Source organism: Balaenoptera ricei, chromosome 3, assembly GCF_028023285.1.
Source record: "Balaenoptera ricei isolate mBalRic1 chromosome 3, mBalRic1.hap2, whole genome shotgun sequence".
NCBI lineage: Eukaryota > Metazoa > Chordata > Mammalia > Artiodactyla > Balaenopteridae > Balaenoptera > Balaenoptera ricei.
The window spans coordinates 110,112,101-110,130,094 of NC_082641.1; the positions used below are offsets into that span (position 1 = coordinate 110,112,101).

Genomic DNA, 17,994 nt, shown 5'->3' on the forward strand with positions numbered 1-17,994 from the left:
GAAATTAGTCACTTCAAACGGCCACGGCGCGCGGGGCGGGGCGCGAGGCAAGGCCGGCGTCCATTGGCTGGCGGTGAGCCGCATCACGTGGCGGCGCGCGGAGCAGGGTGCAAGGCGGGGCCGTGGGGCGGAGCTGGCGCCCATAGGCTGGCCAGTGGATGTCCTCACGTGGCAGCTCACGGGGCGGGGCATGAGCGGAGGGGAGGGGCGGGAAACTGGGGTGGCTGGGGACCTGAAGGAGGAACGTGCTCCGGTCCCGGTACTTCTCCGTGACGCTGTTAGTTGCTACCTGAGGTTACAGCAGGGTGCTGTGGGGACGACGCCAGGGACTTTGGAGTGTAGAAGCCTTCCGCTTCCCGCACCCACGACAAAGAGAGAAGTTCAGGGCCCCACTAGCAATCGCCCCTCCCCCGCCGTCCCCCCCTCAGTCTCTGCGGCTTCGCGCCCCCGTCCGCGCCTGGCGGAGTCCGGCGGCCCCCGGAGCAGACCAGGTGCGCGAGCATACCCGTGGGGCCGCGGCACGGGCTGGACTTTAAGCCCCGGACCACAGGCCCGCCCACGCTGGGCCGCGAGAGGTTTGGGCTCAGAGCTTGACTGAGCGGGGCTGGCTCACGGGTCTGGTGGAGGACCTGCCAAGACACTCCCCGCAGCCATGCCCCCCGGCAGAGACGGCCTCGGCCAGGCACTGCGGGCAGCGGCCCTCGGTGTTTCCCACTTGCGCCTCGAACCCTGACACACCGGGAATTAACCCCTTGGAAGAGCTAGCCATAGGAGGCTCAGGATTTACACTCAATGTCTAGGTATGGAGAGAGGAACTGTGGAATTGTGAACAAATGAGTTTAATAGGCGGAAAACCCTTTCCAAAGAAAAACATTGCTCATAAATGACCGTACAGTCTACTTAAACCCAGGGAAGCAAGATTTATCAGGGTTTGGATCAGATTGGTCTTACAGATCTTCAGTTCCCCTACTCATTCACCTACTGCCCCTCCAGCAGGAGGAATTTTGTACCATGGGACGCAATTCTCTTGACAGATATGAATGTCTGGAAATCACTGGTATGTGGTTTGGAAGGTTAGATGAAAATACTTTTTTGAGAATTTCACTTAATAAGGCATACAAATCAAATTGTCTCTAAGTGGCTACCAGCTCCCACTGATTTGCAGCTAGAGTTTATGCTATAAAATAAGTGGTCTTATATAGAAAAAAGAAAAGTAATAGGCAGAGTATATATCTTGGAGAATTTCAGTGGTCATGTAACAACGTGTTGTTGAGTTTCAATGTTACAAGAATTTTTAAAGCACTATTTATAGGTGATTAAGAATTTATTCCTTCCACAATGTTTAAGTGTCCCTGATTTAGGCACTGGGGATCCAAAACAAAAAAGGGCTAACTTTCTATATGAGGAAACAGTAAATAAGTTAAAAAAAAGGTAATTTGAAACTACCAGTGTTGTGAATGAGAAACAATGAAATGAGTGGGGGAGGTCTCTCTGAGGAGGTGACATTTGAGGTGCTCAGGTTAAGAGTCATTCAGAGTTGCTCCGCACATTGCCCAAGCTCCAGAATTACTGAGCAATACAAGGTCAAAATAGCAAGACTGTATCCCCTATAAACTTAAGATAATTCTCTGGCGCCAAACGCTGAAAGATTTCTAATGAGGCAATATAGCTATGTATATTTTTCTCACAAAATATGAATGCAGAATGGAATTTTGTAAACAAAAAATGAAGTCTGAAATTTCTTAAAGTGAGAAAACGCACATCCTATAAGTCAATTAATGAAGCGACCATTTGGGGAAGTTTTGTTTTGACACTAAGCAAGTACCACTAAATGGGTGCAAGTGGAAACGGGCTCAAGCTTGTCTATATTGGACCAAAGACACAAGGAGGAATCATGGCCGCTTCATGGCTGGCACAGAGAAGAGTAGTTCCAGGTCCCCTCAGAATGAAGTTTCTAAATACAGTAATCTTGAGTGCTTTCATCTTGGCAAAAAGTTACTTCATGGATAATTATAGATATTAATAGTAAGGGAAAGAACATTAGGACTTGCATAAGAGATACTTTGTATTAGTGTTCTCTAATCATGTAAAGGTTTCATTTCTGTGGTCTCATTTTATCTTATACTTGAAAGGTACACAAAAAAACAAAATGTACTTGCTATCATTCATCACATTTCCTTTATGTTGTTGTGTAATACTCAAATTATAGACTCAGCACTGAAATGATACAAGTTTGTCATAAAAGAGGACATATAACTATACCTAATTATGCAGATTAAAATGAAAGTATTTTCAAGTTCAATACAGTGTATATTATCTTTTTTTCCCCTTTTACTTAACACTACCTCTTCCCACAAAGAAGCTGAGGTGTCTTAAAGTAGCCTCTTTAAGTTTAGGAGCAAGGAGGAAATGTGAGAAAGAAAATAATTATTCATTAATGTTATATGAATGTGGAACTGTTGGGTTAGAAAATTAGACATAAGGCCTACACTTTCACTCAGGAGTAGAAGATTCAGCCTCCCCACAAACCCCAACAGCCTTTGGGGCTCTGTCCAACTGATTCCAATAACATAGAAGACAGAGGCACTTCTCACTACAGCCATTTTCCAGTTATCAAATATAGCAAAACGTGGCAATAAAACTGGAATCTTGCTCCCTTAACCACCATGCTAGTAAGCACAACCTCAATTGTGCTAAATTTTCCTGAAACAAATTAAATTTTCATTGATAACATCTCAGAACAAGATAGTCAGAATCAAGATGATAAAGTAAAACTTCCTGAATGGCACTTAGATGGACTCATGACGGTACCTCAGTTTTAAAAACTCTTAAGCCAACCGATGATTTACTGCTATATAATAAGGGAATGGCAGTGGTTTGAGGCAACAGAAAATAAACAATCATTTATTCAACAAATATTTCTTGAGTCCCTCAAAGGTCTGAGACTCTGTTCTGGTAGTCTATTCCTACTCTCAGAAACTTAGTTCTTAGTGGGAAGAGGCAAAGTAAACAAGATGTTTGCAAGTAGTCCTAAAAGCTAGGAAAGAAAGAGAATAGTACAACTGGTGGGGCCAAATTTAGATAGAGTGGTCAGGAAAGTCCTCTCCAAAGATGCGGGATTTGAACTGAGGTCTAAAGAATGAAAAGGAACCCGTGACGGGAAGATGATGGTAAAGAACATTCTAGCAGAGAGAAGAAAAAGTACAAAGACTGAGGCAGGAATGGGTTTCTCCTGTTTGAAGAAGAAAAAGGAGGCCAAAACAGCTGAACACACTGTGGGAGGGGGAAGATGTTTGAGATGTGGCTAGAAAGGTACAAGGAGCCAGATTATGTAGAACCTTGTAAATCATGGGAAGGAGGTTACATTGTGATGGGAACTATTGTAGGAGTTTAAAACAGGAGAGGGACATGATAGAATTTATGATTTTAGAAGATTGGTTGCTCTGTGGAGAAGGGATTATAAAAGAAAAAGAATGGAAGGAGAGAAAACATATAGGAGTCTACCATGTATTTTAGGCAAGAGCTGATGTTGGCTAACTATTTTGAAGATAGAACTAACACGATTTGTAGTAGGAGTGAAAGAAAGGAAAACTAAGGATTGACTCCTACATTTTTGCCTTGAGCAACCAAATGGAAGTCATTTCCTGATGGAAAGACCAGGGAAAGCACAGGTTTGAAGAGGAAAATCAAGCATATTAAGTTTGGATATATTAAGTTTGAATTGGCTATTAGATATCCACGTGGAGATTCTGAGTAGAATATATGAGGAGAAGCCAGGGTTGAAGAGAAATTCAGTAGGCATCAGCTAACACACAGAATTTAAAATAATAGAATGAGTGAGTTTACCTAGAAAGAATGTGTATGGGACTTCCCTGGTGGCGCAGTGGTTAAGAATCTGCCTGCCACTGCAGGGGACACGGGTTTGAGCCCTGGTCCGGGAAGATCCCACATGCCGCAGAGCAACTAAGCCCGTGCGCCACAACTACTGAGCCTGCGCTCTAGAGCCCGCAAGCCACAACTACTGAGCCCATGTGCCACAACTACTGAAGTCCGTGTGCCTAGAGCCCATGCTCTGCAGCAAGAGAAGCCACTGCAATGAGAAGCCCATGCACCGCAACGAAAAGTAGCCCCCGCTCGCCGCAACTAGAGAAAGCCCGCGCACAGCAACGAAGACCCAACGCAGCCAAAAATAATTAATTTTTTAAAAAAATTTTTTAAATGAAAGAATGTGTATAATACAGAAGAGAGTCCAGCACTAATATTCAAAGAAGGCAACACTTACAAGTCTTGAAGAGAAGGATCCAGGAAAGAAGGATGAGCATGAGCAGTAGTAGCAAGACAAGAGAAGAAAATAACCCAAAAAGGAGGAAGGGGTCAACTGTGTTGAATGTTACTGAAAATCTAAGTGTCCATTAGATTTGTCAACATGGACATCTTGACAAGAACAGTTTCAATGGAAGGGTGAGCAAAAGCCTGAATGGAGTGGACTAAAAAAGAAAGAGTAGGGAGGGAGTGGTAAAGCAAGTATAGACAACTACTCCGTTTTGCTGAGATAAGGAGCAGAAAAATGAGGATTGAAAGGAGACAGGAGGAGGGAAAATTGTCCTCCCACCCCTTTTTTTTTTTGAGATGAAAGATATTAGAGAATTTCATATGCTAAGAGAAATAATCTAATAGAGATGCTGAAATCAAATACCTGCTATGTTCCAGAATGCAATAACGTACAAGACAGGTACAGCCCTCGCCCTTAAGAAACCAACAAGTAAACAAGTTATTACAGATTGTGATAAGTGCTTTTAAAGAATCAAACTTTTATCTTCAATATAAAATTGGCTTGAAATCCTCATCTTGAATTCTGTTAGAAGTATGCAAGAATAATGGCACACTTCTATGACAAACATTCTTTCAACAAATATTTTTCAAACACTTAATATGTTTACTATGTGTCTGGGAACTGTGCTAGAACCTGGAAATACAATGATGGACAAGATGTAGTTCCTGCACTCAAGGACCTTACAGCCTAGAGAGAAAAAACAATTTGACAGGGAATTACATGGTGTTACATTATGATAAATGCTATGATGTGGCAAGTACAGGATGCCAGGGGAAAACAAGGAAAAGCAACTAACCTTTGGGGGAATTACGGGGAGTTTTCTGAAGGGTGAAATAAATAGGAATTAAAATGGGATATGCTAAAGAAAAGAGGATGTGGGCATGGAAAGTGTGTTTCAGGCAGATGGAGCAGCACATTCCATCTGCCTGATGGAGGCAAAAGAGAATATAAAAATTCAGTGACCTACAATATAATCTAATGGTAAAATTGAACTGGATTAAGAAAACTATGTAAGGGACTTCCCTGGTGGTCCGGTGGTAAAGAATCCGTCTTACAATGCAGGGGACGCAGGTTTGATCCCTGGTCAGGGAACTAAGATCCCGCGTGCTGTGGGGCAACCAAGCCTGCACACCACAACTACTGAGCTTGCGCGCCTCAACTAGAGAGCTTGCGTGCCTCAAACTACAGAGCCCACGCGCTCTGGAGCCTGCACACCACAACTACAGAGAGAAAACCCCCACGCCACAACTGGAGAGAAGCCTGTGCACCACGACGAAGAGCCCACATGCTGCAACTAAGACCCAATGCAGCCAAAAATAAATTAAATAAATAAATAAATAATAAAATAAATCTTTAAAAAAAAAGAAAACTGTAAAAACCACTTAAAAGATAAGACTTTATCCAGAGGATATGGGGAGATATTGAGGGATTTTAAGCAGGAAACATGATCAGATGAGCATTTTAGAAAGCTCTCTGGATATACTGTGGAGAGCTGACTATAAGGTACAAGAATAATGATTGAGAAACTAGTGAAGAGGCTTTCATTCTAAGCCAGGCAAGAAAGTACTGACATGAACTCAGAGAATAGCCATGGGAATGGAGGGGTATGGAAAATACTGAGGGCTTTTAGGATTCAAAATCAACAGGACTTCATGACTGACTGCCTGTGGGAAAGTAAGACAAAGAGAGGAGTCATGGGTGACAGCAAATTTCTGGCTCAGGTAACTTGGCTAGATGAAGATATATAACACTGAAACAGATGATAGGAGAAAGAACTGCTTCAAGGGGGAGGTAAGTTGAGTCTGGGATATGTTGAATATGAGATACCATGAGAATCCCTGTAGTGATGACAAGTAAGCATTTGGCTACACAGACTTAGAACTCTAGAAAGGTCTTGTGTGAGTCCATCAATCAGGATGTTCTGTGTTGCACATGATAGAAAACCCAAATTAAACTAGCCTAAGCAAAAAAAAAAAAAAAAAAAATTGATTGGCTCGCATAAGTGGAGCTCAAGTAGAGCACAGTTCAGGTACAGCTGCATCCAGAGACTGCAACAATGATATCAAGAATCCAGTTTCTCTATCCCAGCTCTAATTTCTCTGTATGAACTCCATTCCCAGGCAGGGCCTCCATTTGTGGACACAAGATGGCTGCCAGAAGCTCTCCTTTCAGGTAAAATCCTTTCAGATAAAAATCCAAGAGGAAAAGTAAAATGTCTGTATCCCAGCATTCCCAGAAAAAGCTCTGAGATTTAATCCAATAGATTATTTTAGGCCTTGCACCCATTCCTGAACCAATCACCATGCCTGAGTTAGGAGGGCCATGTTAATTGACTTAAACCATTAAAGGCCCACCCCTGGAACTAAGGGTGGGATCAATCCCACCTAAACCATGTAACCTGGAAACCCAAAATCCAATTACAATGGAGGTAGAGGGGAACAGAAATACAGTGATGAACAAGATGTAGTTCCTGCACTCAAGAAGCTTAAAATCTAAGGGAGAAAAAGTAGAATTTGAAAGGCAATTACAGTACATTGTGATAAATGCTATGACGTGGGCAAGTACAGGATGCTGTGGGAATACAAGGAAAGACAGCAAACCTTCTGGGGGACAGATACAGGGCCAGTCACCACACATCTCCACTACCAATATCTATGGCAGTTACTGACAAAGATTTGGGGTCAACTGAACAGAGATGATAACTGATGGCAGTGGTAGATGACATCACCCAGGGAGACTGTGTAATATAAGAAGAAGCCCTAGAATAGAACCCAAAGAAACAACAAAATTTAAAGACTATACAGAGGAAAATGAGCCTTCAGGAGAAATGGAAGAGAAAGAGCTATAGATGAGATGAAAGACTGGAGAATAATGTTTCAGAGAGGTCATTCCTTACTGGATGCTTTCAAGAGGAGAGTAATAGTCTACAACATCATTAGCTGGGAAAGGTTGGGTAAGACAAGAACTGAAAAATACTCCTTAGATTAGCATCAAAGTAGTTGCTTGTAGCCTTGAAGGGACCAGTGTCAGTGAAGGATCAGAGCTGAAACCAGACTTTATGTGTGTTGGAGCAGGGGAAGGAAGAGGAGAAAGGGCTGAGTAGTGAGGGAATCAGTGAGAAAGCAGAAAGCACTCTTTTTAGGAAGCGTGGATGTAAACAGGTAAAGAATTATTGGGTAGGTAGAAGAACATATGGAATCAAGGGAGTATTTAAGATATGATTATTCAACATTTTAAAATGCAGGTTAGAAAGCAACAGTAGAGCAGGAGAGGTTGAAGATAACATCTGTCTGGGAAGTCTGGGCACCACACCCTTCATATAAACACATATGCTGTATACACAATATGAGATAAAGAGGCTCTTCATAACTGAACAAACCATGATGAATTACACCTGGGAAAAGTGAAAAAAAACTCCAGTTAAAATTTTTTAAATGGAAACGGCATCATGCCTGGCCTGTCATGAATTTTTAACTGGATTTTCACACTTATGACCTGAGATTTTTTTTCACGAAGTGTAATTTGAAAATATAATTTTAAGTGCTTAAAAATGAAATGTAATTAGTTATATGCTAAAGTAAAGGGATCCAGTCCCATTAACTTTTTAAAAATCACAGACCACTTTGAAAATATGATGAAAACTATGGAGACCCTCTCCCCAGAAAGAGATGGTCCTTTCTGATGGTCTTCCAGGCAGGTTCACTGAAAGACGTCTGAGGCCTACCCACCAATGTAAAGTTAAGAGTATAACCTGCTTCTAGGATTTGCCAACAGGAATCCTCTTGGAACTTCTAACGTCCACCAGACAGCAAGCAGGCTTATTCTACTTTCCTTCCTCTTAATCATAATCGAAGTTATGTCCTCTACCACTAAGCCTTGAACTCCAGTTGCAACTCCTTCCTCCCTCCCACCTTTCCCTGTGCTCCAGCTGATAAAAATATGGGACTCACATAGTCCTACTTTCACATCCTGGCTCTCTCGCTTTCTAAATCACATCAGCCTGGCCAAGTATTTATCTTTCTAAGATAGCTATATTTTTCTTATAAGCAATATGGAACTATCAAATGTTATTTCCTCCAGCCCCACTAGGCCCAGTCTAAGAATCAGGTATCATTTTTTCTCACAAGAACCTACCACCTGTTTAGAAACTATCAAATACTTCGTTCTCATTCTCACTCCTCCCCCTTGGATTATAAACTCCTTGAAGGCAGGTAATAGGCCTTCTATTCCATTTCTTCTTCCCCCACTGCTTATCACACTTCTGCTTTAAAACTACCACAGGAGTTGCTGATTTAGCTGAGTACTGATTTAGAATTCAGGTCTAAATTTGGTTCTAACATCCATCATTAATGATCTCTTCTACATTTCCTAACAACTTTCCCATATTTCACCTCCAGATTAAAATGTGGAACTGAAATCACAAATAGTTTTGTTAGTGGCTTAAGACCTTGTCAAATCGTTTACAAGAATATTTTCATGGGACTCCTATTTAAAAATGAGTACTATATGGGTTATGTAACCTCAGTTAATTCTTCAATTTTACAATTTTCTTTCATATTGAAGGAGCTTTGAAAATTTGCCTCATTTACTTTTATGTCTAATAACATTAGTAAAACCAACAGAGTTAAAATCTCACCGTTATACACTGTGTTCACTGACAACAGGATTGTTCCTTTTTAGGAAGGGCATTTCCAAGATGCCACAATAAGCTATATTACCCACCCCCCAAAAAAATCCTACAGATAGGTAGTATTAGCTAAAGAAGGTTGTTTGGGGATGAGGTAATGTATTAAATACTTAGTGTGTGATTGATTGTACGTATTATACATTCCCTGCTTCAGCAAACCTTAAGTATAGAGTTTCTTTCAGTCAGACCTGGAATTAGGTCTCTCACTCATGTGGTTTCAATTAAGTTCTGTTAAAAATAGCTCGTAATATAAGCAACAACAATTTTACTACCTTTAATCCATACAAAGGATAAACTTGGGAAAAAACCATCAAATGAAGTTACCTAGTATCCTGGTGTTGGGTCTTTATAAATAGCTGAAGTCATCTATTTAGTGTACAGTCTTCTAATATAAGCTATTTGTTATTTTATAATACAAATACATATATTTAAGAAGCAGGCAGAAGATTCTTTCTCAGCTCATTAAAAGTAGTTTATAAGACTCAACAGAATTTCGACATCAGGATATATCACAAATAATCAGAGAATTTTGATTTTTGAATTTCATGTAATTTTAGGCAGACATTCTGCTTCACAGACTTTGACTTCACATTCAAGTCTTCAAAGTAGTGAAAATTCAGCCACAGCTGCTACATCCTGCCACTTGTTTTTATTATAATATCTGGAGAAAAAAATAACAATAGATTATTTCATATGCATCACAAGCAGGTGTTCAATAGTTATTAATAACTAGTCCCTGGGGGAGAGAACGCTTGATGTCCAAGCAACTCTAGTTTCACTCCATCGAGCCTTAGGAAACAAATCCAGAGGTCATTAAAAAAAAAAAAAAAAAAAATGGAGTAGCTGGCTCACTCCTTCCTGGACATGCTGAAGACGCTTCTCTTCTCTTTGGAGACACAAAGAGACCTGCTCAATAACATTCCAATGGAAAGCCCAGCAAAGACAGCTGTTAGTGGCCATCACAGGTCGCTAACTCCAGCCTTGTAACCTGGTGGAATGGATCCAGTTGTGCTTCTCATCCCAGTCCTCCTCAGCCACCACCTAGTCAGAACCTCCTCACATTTTCCTACCCATCTCTTCTTTTCATTCTCTTATCCTTTGTTGTAGGTGAACCCAGGTACTTTCCAATACAGGATTCTGGGGCCTTCCCCCCTCCCCCAATATCTTGTACCACAAGATCCAGAGTGGAGTCAGCTTTACCTATTCCCATTGCCACTTTCATACTACGATATACCTCACCCGCTAGCCTAATCAGTCTATATCAATAGGTTCTCAAACTCTGCTGCACCATAGAGTTATCCGAGCTTTTAAAAATCCTGATATCCAGGCTATACTCCATACCAATTAGAACAGAACCTCTGGACAAGGGACTCAAATATCCAGGAAAGTCTGATGTGCGGCTGTTGGAACACCAGAGACCTATATCTTTGGTATTCAAAGTGTGGTCCATGGACCAGTAACTTCAATGTCACCTAGGAATTGATTAGAAATGTAGAATCTTGGGCTCCATTCCAGACCTATTGAATCAAAATCTCCATTTTTAACAAGATCCTCAAGCAGTTCACAAGTAAATTAAAGTTTGGGAAGTATTGGCTATTCTACCCTCTACTCCTCCTTATTGTTGTCTTCACTGACCTCAGATACTATCTGCTCATTTATTAAAGACTTTGGAAACTGGGCCACAGTCATCTTCTCCATACCAATTTTTGAGTAACTTTCCAAGTGGCAATCAACCCACCCAACTATGTAGTCTCCCCTATCCCTCCTCTGCCTTCATATATACATCCAGGGCCATGCCCTATATTTTCCCCTGACATCACCTAGAGCACATCATTTCTAAAACTTTACAATACTAGAGACCTAGGAGTCATCCTCTAACTGTCCTTCTCTCTCACTACCCTGTACCAGTACCTCAGCAGTCACTAAACCCTGGCAATTATACCAATAAACATTTTTAGGTTACACTGGTTCTCAGTCCCCAGAAATCCTGAATCAGACTGCTGAAGCAATGACCCTGGAATTTGCATTATTTATAAATTCCCCATGTGGTATGAGCACCACACTTTATCATATTTCTGTGTGATACTTCTGCCTGCTATTATTATCTAAAAACTCAAACTCTCACTAAAGATATATATGTACCCAGGTAAAGGCTGTTATTCTACTAGCTTAAGATATGAATTTATAACACACCACTTATCATCTCTTCTGGAGATGAAAATAAAAATCTTACTATAAGGATAGCTACAGGTTTTGTCTGATTTTCCAAAATGTACTGTTAGCTTGGAAGTCTTCTCTGACACTTCAAAGTTAAAAGCATCCTCTCCTGGGCATCTAGAGTGCTTTGCTCCACTTCTAACTTATCACCTTATAGAGAAGACTGTGAGGTCTACCTCATCACTAATCTGTGAGCCCCAGAGAGCAAAGGCTATACTCCTATCCCTAGCTAATAATGCAGTGCCTAATGCATGCTTGTTGGCTGAATTAAAGTACCAATAAATTAGACATCCATTGCTGTAACTGTAAGAGGTACAGGAGCAATGATTGTCCAACCCTCTTCTTGGCAAAAAAAAAAAAAAAAATTAAGTCTCTGTTTAAATAGAATATAGAAGTCCAATGTGTAAAGCAAAGAGAATCAAAACTGCTCTGTCTGGATGAGCTGAGAAACTCAGAGCCCTATCTACTCTACCCCACCTTCCCTATTTGACAGCTACCCAGTCAAACTTAGAACCAGGAAAACTAAGTTCTAGTTCTGATTCTACCAGTAATTAGCTATGTTAACTTGGGCAAGTCACTTATCAATATGGCCAGGTCATTTTTGTTATATGCAAAATGAGCAAAATAAACTAGATTATTATATGGTTCTCAAATTTTAGTGCTTACTGGGATCACTCTGAAAGCTCATCAAATTGTAGATTCTTGTGCCATATCTCTAGAGATTGTAATTTACCAGGTCTGCAGTGATTCTGGTACAGGTGGTCAGAGAACCACACAATGAGAAACCTTGGACTGGATGTTTTCTAAGGCCTCTTCTATCTGTCTGTCTGTCACCATTCTCAGATCTCTACTTACCCACATCACCTCCTCTACCACATCTCTTTTGGACTCCTCTAGTGGTTTACTTTCACCAATTTTTTTCTTTAATCAGCATAGTGCCAGTTTTTAATAAACAAGCAGCATACTGAACAGGGGTCCTAGACCATCAAAAGTGAGCTTCACTCTGTAGTCCTGATTAGATTACTGCCAAACTAGCTAAACTGTTAAATGCCAGGACTAAAAATAGCCTGCTACATGTTTAAAATAACATGCTCACAGTTAGCTTGGGGCTTTGCTATTTTTACTGAAGGAAAGACAGAGACAAGTGCCCAGAGGTTGAAAGGGAATTACTTAAATAAGGAGGCTGCTATATGAGGTGAGAGCCTAGGAAGAAGACAGGAGGTGGCACAACTAGTTCAACAGGCATCAGGGGGCTCTCTGTGAATTAAACTAAAAATTTTGATCTGATTTCTCCATAAGGGAAAAACGCGCTCATCGAAATTTTACCAGCAATGACAGAGATGAGAATAGGAAAAGTTAGGCAACATCTGGGATTTGATTTGGAAAGTGTCCAAGTCATTGTCAAAGGCCATCTGAGAGCCAGTGACCATACAGAGAGTCTCAGGAGACCTCATCTGAGAGCGTGAAGACCTCCTGTGAGGGGAGGAATTGTTACAATGCCAGGGTCTTTTTCCTCCCTTTTTTTTTCCCCAGAATTGTGTAAAAATGCAAAGAAAATTGGGTGGTACTTGAGAATTGGGGGTGAGGATTACCACAGATGAGAAACATACTTCTATATTTCAGTTCCACGCCACAAATCCACACAATGCCGTTTTTCAACTGTACCAAAGAATCTGCTTATGAATTTGACATGGTCTTAGTGGTAGCATGAAAGGCTGAATTTTTCACGTGTTAATATTTTTTCCACATTTATCCTTGAATCTGAAGAACTTCATACAGTACTGTAAATTTAACTTACATTAAGTTTGATGTCAGTTCTTGTGAAGAGCTTCTGCATGTAACAGACACACAGTTAAAGAACACAGCAGAGTACAACATTTGCAGGACCAATTTTGGAACCAACAGATGTCACCTCTCATTTGCCATCTTATGTATCAGTTTTACCAGCTCCTTCTAAATGTGTGTATTATTTGTAAGGAAAAGAAGGAAAACCCTAAGACTTGTCTAACAACTTAGTGGAGAATGTGTGTGTTGGGTTTAGGATGGATAGCAAAGTCTTTTTGAGCTGTGTTATCTAACTTGTATATAAAACTGTAATTAAAAGTTTGGATTCACCTGTTTCTCACGGTTTACAATGATGAATCATTTGAAAACTCTGGAAATGTGACTAGGATATGATTTAAGACTGTAGACGTGAAGAAGCTCTTCAAGTGCTAAAACTAAAGACTTCTAGTTTTTGGCTCAAATTCAGTAAGTACTGTTTTTATGCCAGGATATGTGAGATGTAAATGTAATAGGTCACTTTTCACCCTTGGAGCTATAAAATAAAAATTCTGTAGAACAGAAATAGATTGTACTACTGAATTAACAAAAGTTATACTAAAGTATCATGTTTTAAAAAAATACATATATATATATACACACACACACACAGAGTTAAGCTGTTGCTGTTACCCTGTCTGGATTTGAAAAGTGTGCTGATATATATATATATATATATATACACACACACATCCACATATATATATGTGTATATATATGAAATACACACACACATATATATATTATATACCCGCACACATCTAAAATGGCCTAAAGCAGACATCCATGTAATTACAGCTGCAAAATGAAGACATTTTGGAGAGAACATTGTATCATAGTTCATTCATTTGCAGTGGATCTTTGTTCCTTTTTACTGTGGTAATTTTAGAAATGAGTGTCAAGTTTGAAATTAGATCTGCTAAGTTGGGGTTTTGCTGCTTGAACTCTGCACTGGGTCCTCAAATAAACTGATGTGAATGTAGTATTTTCCCCTGTGTGAAGAAGCAGCCACACCCCAACAGAATAGGAGGAAAAATCTAGAACTATTTCAAGTTTTATCTTTTTGTATATGAAAATAATATAATAATAATAATAATAATTTTGGTCTGAACACTCAAAAGAACTTCCTAGATACAACTTAGTTTTGATTTGTTGAATAATTAAACCCAGAATTGTGACATTACCTGCTGTCATAAATTAATATGATAGGCCAAAAAGGTCAAATTAAGAGAAGTTTATTTTTATTTTTATCATTTTACTGAAGTATAACATACACACAGAAAAGTACACATATGTGTACTATACAGCTTGTTGGGTCTTCAGAAACTTAACACACCCATGTAACCAGCATCCAGATAATAAAACCGAACACTACCAGTACCCTAGAATTCCCTCTTATAACGCTTTCCAGTTAATACCCGCTCCCCAACAAGGACATCCACTGTGGTGATTTCCATCATAGTTTAGTTTGCCTAGTTTTGTACTAAACATAGGTAATATTAAATGTACTCTATTGTGTTTGGCTTCTTATGTGGGACTCATCAATATTGTTGCAAGTAACTATATACTGTTGATTCTCACTGCTATATAGCACCCTAATGAATGAATATACCACAGTTTATTTGTACATTCTACTACTGTTGATGGGCATATTTGGATAGTTTCCAGTTTGAAGCTATTACCAACAGTGCTGCTATGAACATGCTAGTATATATCTTATGATCAACATATGTACCCAATACAGTGGATATACTGTATATATATATATACAGTGTCATATATATGTCAGCCACCCCTGTCATCACCCAATAAGCCAATGAACAAAGTGGCCATGATGGCAGGGATGGAGGTTATGCATGGTCTCAGCAAAACAGACTGGAAGTGGAATTGCTGGGTCTTTAGGGTCCAGGGAAATGGAATTGCTGGGTCTCTTTCCATCTCAGTGAAACTTCTAGGGTTCCAGTGGTATGAGAGATATGCCTTATAAGGTAAAGGATAAGTTGTTGCATCTGGCCCCTCTTACAACCAAAAAGGAGACAACATCTAGTGGGCCATTTTAGATTTTGGAGTCAATATATTTCCTCATTTGTGTGTACTACTCCAGCCCACATACTAAGTGACCTAAAAAGTTGCTGGTTTTGAGGGAGTCTCAGAACAAAGAGAAGGCTCTGCAAAAGGTCCAGGCTACCGTGCCACTTGTACCATATAATCCAGCAGATCCAATGGTGCTTGAAATGTCAGTGGCAGAAAGAGATGCTGCTTGGAGCTTGTAGGTGAATAATCACAGTACAGGCCCTGAGGATTTTGGAGCAAAGCGCTGCCATCCTCTCTGGGTAATTACTCTCTTTTTGAGAAATAGCTTTTGCTCTGCTACTAGGTCTTAGTAGAGATTGAATATTTAACCATGGGCCACGAAGTTACAATGAGAGCTGAGATACCCATCGTGAATTGTGTGTTGTCTGATGCACCAAGCCATAAAGTTGGCTGTGAAGAGCAGCACTCTGTTACCAAATGGAAACAGTATATATGAGACTGAGCTCAAGCAGGCCCTGAAGGCACAAGTAAGTTATATGAGGAAGTGGCCCAAATGCCCGTGGGCCCCTACTCCCGGTACATTATCTTCTCTCTCCCTGCCTGCTTTAATGGCATCATGGGGAGTTCTCTACGGTCAGGTGACTGAGGAAAAGAAAGCTAAGGCTTTGTTTACAGATGGTTCTGCAAGATATGCAGACACCACCTGAAAGTGGACAGCTATAGCACCTACAGCTTCTTTCTGGGATATCCCTGAAGGAAACTGGTGAAGGGATATACTTCAAGTGGGCAGAACTTCAAGCAGTACATTTGGTTGTTCACTTTGCTGGAAGGAGAAATGGCCAGATGTGTGATTATATACTGATTCATGGGCTGTGACCAATAGTCTGGCTAGATGGTCAGGGACTCAGAAGGCACATGATTTGAAAACTGGTAACAAGAAAATATGGGAAGAGGCATGTGGATAGAACTCTCTGAATGCGCAAAAAACATGATGATATATGTGTCCCACATGAACGCTCACCAAAGGGTTATCTAAGCAGAGGAAAATTTTCATAATCAAGTGGATAAGATGACCTGTTATGTGGATACCAGTTAGCTTCTTTCCCCAGCCACCCCTGTCATCACCCAAAAAGCCAATGAACAAAGTGGCCACAGTGGCAGGGATGGAGGTTATGCATGGTCTCAGCAAAACAGACTTCCACTCACCAAAGTCAACCTGGCTACAGCCACTGCTGAGTACCCAATATGTCAGCAGCAGAGACCAACATCTAGTTGTTCTCTGATATGGCACCATTCCCTGGAGTCGTCAGCCAGCTACCTGGTGGCAAGAGGTTGATTACATTGGTCCGCTTCCATCATGATCAGGGCAGCGTTTTATTCTTACTGAAATAGACAATTACTCTGGATATGGATTTGCCTTCCCTGCACATAATGCTTCTGCTAAAAATCACCAACCAAAGATTTATGGAATGCCCTATCCACCATCATGGTATCCCATAACATTGTTTCTGATTATGGAACTCACCTCACAGCAAAAGTAGTTTGGCAATAGACCCAAGCTCATGGAATTCACTGGTCTTACCATGTTCCCCACCATTCTGAAACAGCTGGCTTGACAGAATGGTGGAAAGGCCTTTGGAATACTCAGTTACAGCACCAATTAGGTGGCAATACCTTGCAGGGCTGAGGCAAGGTTCTGCAGAAGGTTGTGTATGCTCTGAATCAGCATCCAATACATGGTACTGTTTCTCCCATAGCCAGGATTCACAGGCCCAGGAGTCAAGCGGTAGAAATGGAAGTGAGACTATTCAATACTACCCCTGGTGACCCACTAGCAAAATTTTTGCCTCCTTTTGCCATGACTTTATGCTCTGCAGGTCTAGAGGTCTTAGTTCCAAAGGGAGTAATGCAGGAGTCACAACAATAATTCCATTGAACTAGAAATTAAGACAGCCACCTGGCCACTTTGAGCTTCTCATGCCTCTGAGTCAACAGGCAAAGAAGGAACTTACTGTGCTGGCTGGGGTGATTGATCCTGACTACCAAGGGGAAACTGGACTACTACTCCGTGATGGAGGTAAGGAAGAGTATGTCTGGAACACAGGAGATCATTTAGAGCATCTCTTAGTACTACCATGCCCCGTGATTAAGGTCAAAGGAAAACTACAATAACCCAATCTAAGCAGGACTACTAACAGCACAGGCCCTTCAGAAATGAGGGTTGTGTCACCTGACCAGTTAAAGAACCACAACCAGCTGAGGTGCTTACTGAGGGGAGAGGCAATATGGAATGGGTAGTGGAGGAAGGTAGTTATAAATACCCGTTATGATCACATGACTAGTCAAGCAAATATCTTTGTTTTCTTCCCTCTCTCATGCCCATATCATATAACACAAGTTGTATTAATATCAGTTAACTTTATATCATAGTATATAAGTTATATGATATTAAGGAGAAGAACAAACATCACCCATCCTCTTCTGGGGAAGGAGTTAGCACATTTTCAGTTTTATGTACAGCAGTTGTATTATGTTAGGCAGAAGTATGACTTTGTTATTGTCTTTATTTGGAGATTAAATATGGTTTAAGGAAATGTGTATGAATGCATAGTTGACATGGAGTGGACTGTGATGGTTAGTTGTGTGCGTCAACTTGGCTAGGCAACATTACCCAATTAAATTAAATACTAATCTTGGTGTTGCTGTGAAGGTATTTTGTAGGTTCGGCTAACATATGTGATAACTAACTTTAAGTAAAGGAAATTATCCTTGGTAATGTAGGTAGGCCTCATCCAATCAACTGAAAAACCTTAAGAGCAAAACTGAGGTTTCTCTGAAGAAGAAAAATTCCTCCTGAGGACTGACTGTATCATTAGCTCCTGCCCAAGAGTTTCCAGCCTGC

General features: G+C 40.6%; 1 protein-coding gene across 1 annotated transcript in view; it reads right to left on the reverse strand.

Annotated features, from left to right (window-relative positions):
- Positions 1-9,649: 9,649 nt before the first annotated feature.
- Positions 9,650-17,994, reverse strand: part of MEIKIN (meiotic kinetochore factor) — a 139,586-nt gene continuing 131,241 nt past the window's right edge. The window contains exon 13 of the mRNA XM_059919095.1: positions 9,650-9,681. Coding sequence (XP_059775078.1) covers positions 9,650-9,681 — 32 coding nt within the window. The remainder of the gene's footprint in view (positions 9,682-17,994) is intronic.